This window comes from Microtus ochrogaster, chromosome 2, assembly GCF_000317375.1.
Source record: "Microtus ochrogaster isolate Prairie Vole_2 chromosome 2, MicOch1.0, whole genome shotgun sequence".
NCBI classification, from domain to species: Eukaryota; Metazoa; Chordata; class Mammalia; order Rodentia; family Cricetidae; genus Microtus; species Microtus ochrogaster.
This window is the reverse complement of record NC_022010.1, coordinates 67,955,227-67,957,978: the sequence shown is the minus strand read 5'-3', so window position 1 is coordinate 67,957,978 and position 2,752 is coordinate 67,955,227. Positions and strand designations below refer to the sequence as shown.

At 45.5% G+C, this 2,752-nt stretch overlaps 1 protein-coding gene across 1 annotated transcript in view; it reads right to left on the bottom strand.

Annotated features, from left to right (window-relative positions):
- Lca5l (LCA5L, lebercilin like) overlaps positions 1–2,752 on the bottom strand; it is a 31,262-nt gene that overhangs the window by 4,631 nt on the left and 23,879 nt on the right. Inside the window, exons 7-8 of the mRNA XM_026787708.1 lie at positions 1,162–1,246; positions 77–201 (exon numbers count right to left, since the gene is read on the bottom strand). Of these exons, the coding sequence (XP_026643509.1) occupies positions 77–201; positions 1,162–1,246 (210 nt within the window). The remainder of the gene's footprint in view (positions 1–76; positions 202–1,161; positions 1,247–2,752) is intronic.

Below are 2,752 nucleotides of genomic sequence, written 5' to 3'. Positions count from 1 at the left end.
GTCTTGAACTCACGGAGATCTGCCTGCCTCTGTCTCCTGAGTGCTGGGATTCTTGTTAAGACTTTCAGAACAATGCAAGACTGTGGAGCTTACATACCTTTGCTGTCCACAGTGGCACATCTGACTTTTGGGTTTCCTGGTGTCTCATATTTACAGACGGCAAACTTTTTCTGTCTGCTTGTACTGATTTTGTTGAAGAAACTATAAAATAGGTAGATTATATGTGAGAAACATTTAATGTTCAGAAGCTACACTGATTTAGAATATGAAGTAGCCCTTAAGCGTCCAATAGAACCATGATACACACTGTAGGAGACACTGTCTAAGTGGGCAGCACATCATAGGGTTCGCCTCTTGTCCCATCTTTGTCTTATGCTAGGCTTCAGGTTCTGCACATCGCAGAGTTAAGGGGAAGCCAGTAGGCTCTGGGATGAGGCGGCACTGCTGTTTTGTTTCTCTGGTGATTGTGAGAGGCCAAGCTACTGCCACACCATGTCAGAGCTCCTGAGGCCTGGTGAACAAGAGCCATGGACACTGAAACGTTCATGTTGACAGCAGACACCACGGTCTTTTCTGGTAGGCATTAGTCAGGATTACAGTCCAGAGTGAATGGAGGCCAAGACAGCAAACCTGGCTGTTTCTACTGCCCTAGAGGGGAGGGTTCCACGGTGCTTTCTCTGTGCAGAGCCTGAGGCTGGGAGGGGAGCAGAGCCCATGAACACATTTGTCTTGTTACAGTAGACTGCAGGGCTGGAGCACCGGCCGGGAGAACCATGCTGAACAAAGGGAACTGGCACAGAACAGAGCTGTGTATGGAGTTCGAGAGTGAGAACCCAGTGCCTGCTCGGGCCTCAGGGACCTTGCCCTGCATGTGATTCTGACCAGTGATGGTTACACGGGGACATGTCATAAAGTGTTCAGAAGCTCCACACTGGCTTACCCATCTCCTTAGAGGGCTGCATTTGGCAGTCCTTTTGCTCCTGAGCCCTGTGGGAGCAGAACGTTCTGGTTCTTTGGACAGTATCACAACTCCGTTTTTCTACAATCACCAAAATCATTCCAGCACCCAATCAAGCGGCTGTTAAAGATTTTCTATGTAAACTAGGAAACTATGCACGGATACTTAAAAATACTTTTTGAGCAAAAGAAACTGAAACCTACCTTTTGGGTAATCTTCCTTTTCATGTAAGTTTTTAAGTATTCGATTAGTGTAGATGTTTTTAATTTCCAGCTCGCGATCCTTCTCCTAAGAAGAGCCACAGTGTCAGTCTCCCATAAACACCTGATTTATAACCTTGACTTAAAAGAGAAAAGCACTGTGGCTATAGCAGCACTGGTACATGCTGTAATTTAAAAGTGAAGCAAAATCAAAATCTACCCACACCTAGTGACCACAGTATTGTCTAGCGGAGATGAAGCTCTCATCCCAGCTACTGTCGGGGCTGCGCACACGGTGGGGCAGGTAAGGCCGGTAACAGAAAGGCCACTGCTTAGCTCTAAACCCCAAAATTAATGTTTTTGAATAATGGCAAAACAAAAGCTTTCTAAGTCTTAACTTGTTGGGGGGGTAAGAAAGTAACTAAGACCTTAAATGTACCTCTTGAATTATATATTGAGACAAGCCTGCTGTCTCCCAGGCCATCACCATTCCCCATGTCAGTGAAGGAAACATTACAGACCTCCGTATGTCTGAGTTGTAGAGCATAGGCTTTATACTCTTAAAAGTTTTTAAGAAATTATCTTTATGAGTGTTTTGCCTGCATGCATATATGAGCACCATGTGTGAGCCTGGTACCTGTGGAAGCAACAAGAGGGGATTAGACTCTGTGGACCTGGAGTTGTAGATGGTGTGAGCTGCCATGTGGGTGCTGGACTGAACCTGGGTCCTCTGCAAGAGCAGCCAGTGCTCCTAACCACTCAGGTGCTGCTCCAGTCCTTTATTTTTTGCTCTATTTAATCATAAAATTTTATTTTGATATGTACATACATGCAAAAGAAATAATATCTTTTCTAAAATGTATGTTTTCAGAAACAAAGTATTATGGTCCACTTCCTCCTTTCTGCTTTCTTATATTTTAACTTTTAGTTCAGAGATCAGAAACACAAACAGTTATGCCCATGGAGGCCAGGAGGCAGTGCTGGATCTCCTGGACCTAGATAAGTGAACATGGTTGTAAGCCACTATGTGGGTGCTAGGAGCCAAACCCAAATCCTGTGCAAAAACAGCAATGCTCATAACTGAAGAGCCACCTCCCAGCCCTAGAGTGATTTCACCCACATGGCTTTAGGTGAAGATTTGGTGTTTATGGGAACAAACATGTTGTTTTCTGGAAAGCTCATCTTGTCTTTTCATTTGATATTAATATAGTTTAGCAGAGAGGATGCAGGGTTGAGTGCAGTCAGAAGGAAGCAACATAAGGGACAGTCCTCCTTCGGGCTTAGAAGAGAGGTTCAAGGTCTGTATGATGGAGCTGGGCCACCTCAAGGCAGCAGGTTTGGAACACAACCCAGGGTACTTGTGTGATTGGTCAACAGAAAAAGAAAGATGGACCACAGATAACAGCACATGTCACACATCTGTGGGATATCCACAGTGAATATGACCCCTGCGCTCCTAGGAAATAAAACCAACTCAGGGTGAGAGGAGGTGGCAGCATCTTGCTAGGTGCTCCCTGGGGCTTGCCTGCACGCCCAGGTCATAGCATCTCCCTTAGGAGCTGTGGAAGGCTGACATCCATTGAGAGGGTTGCTT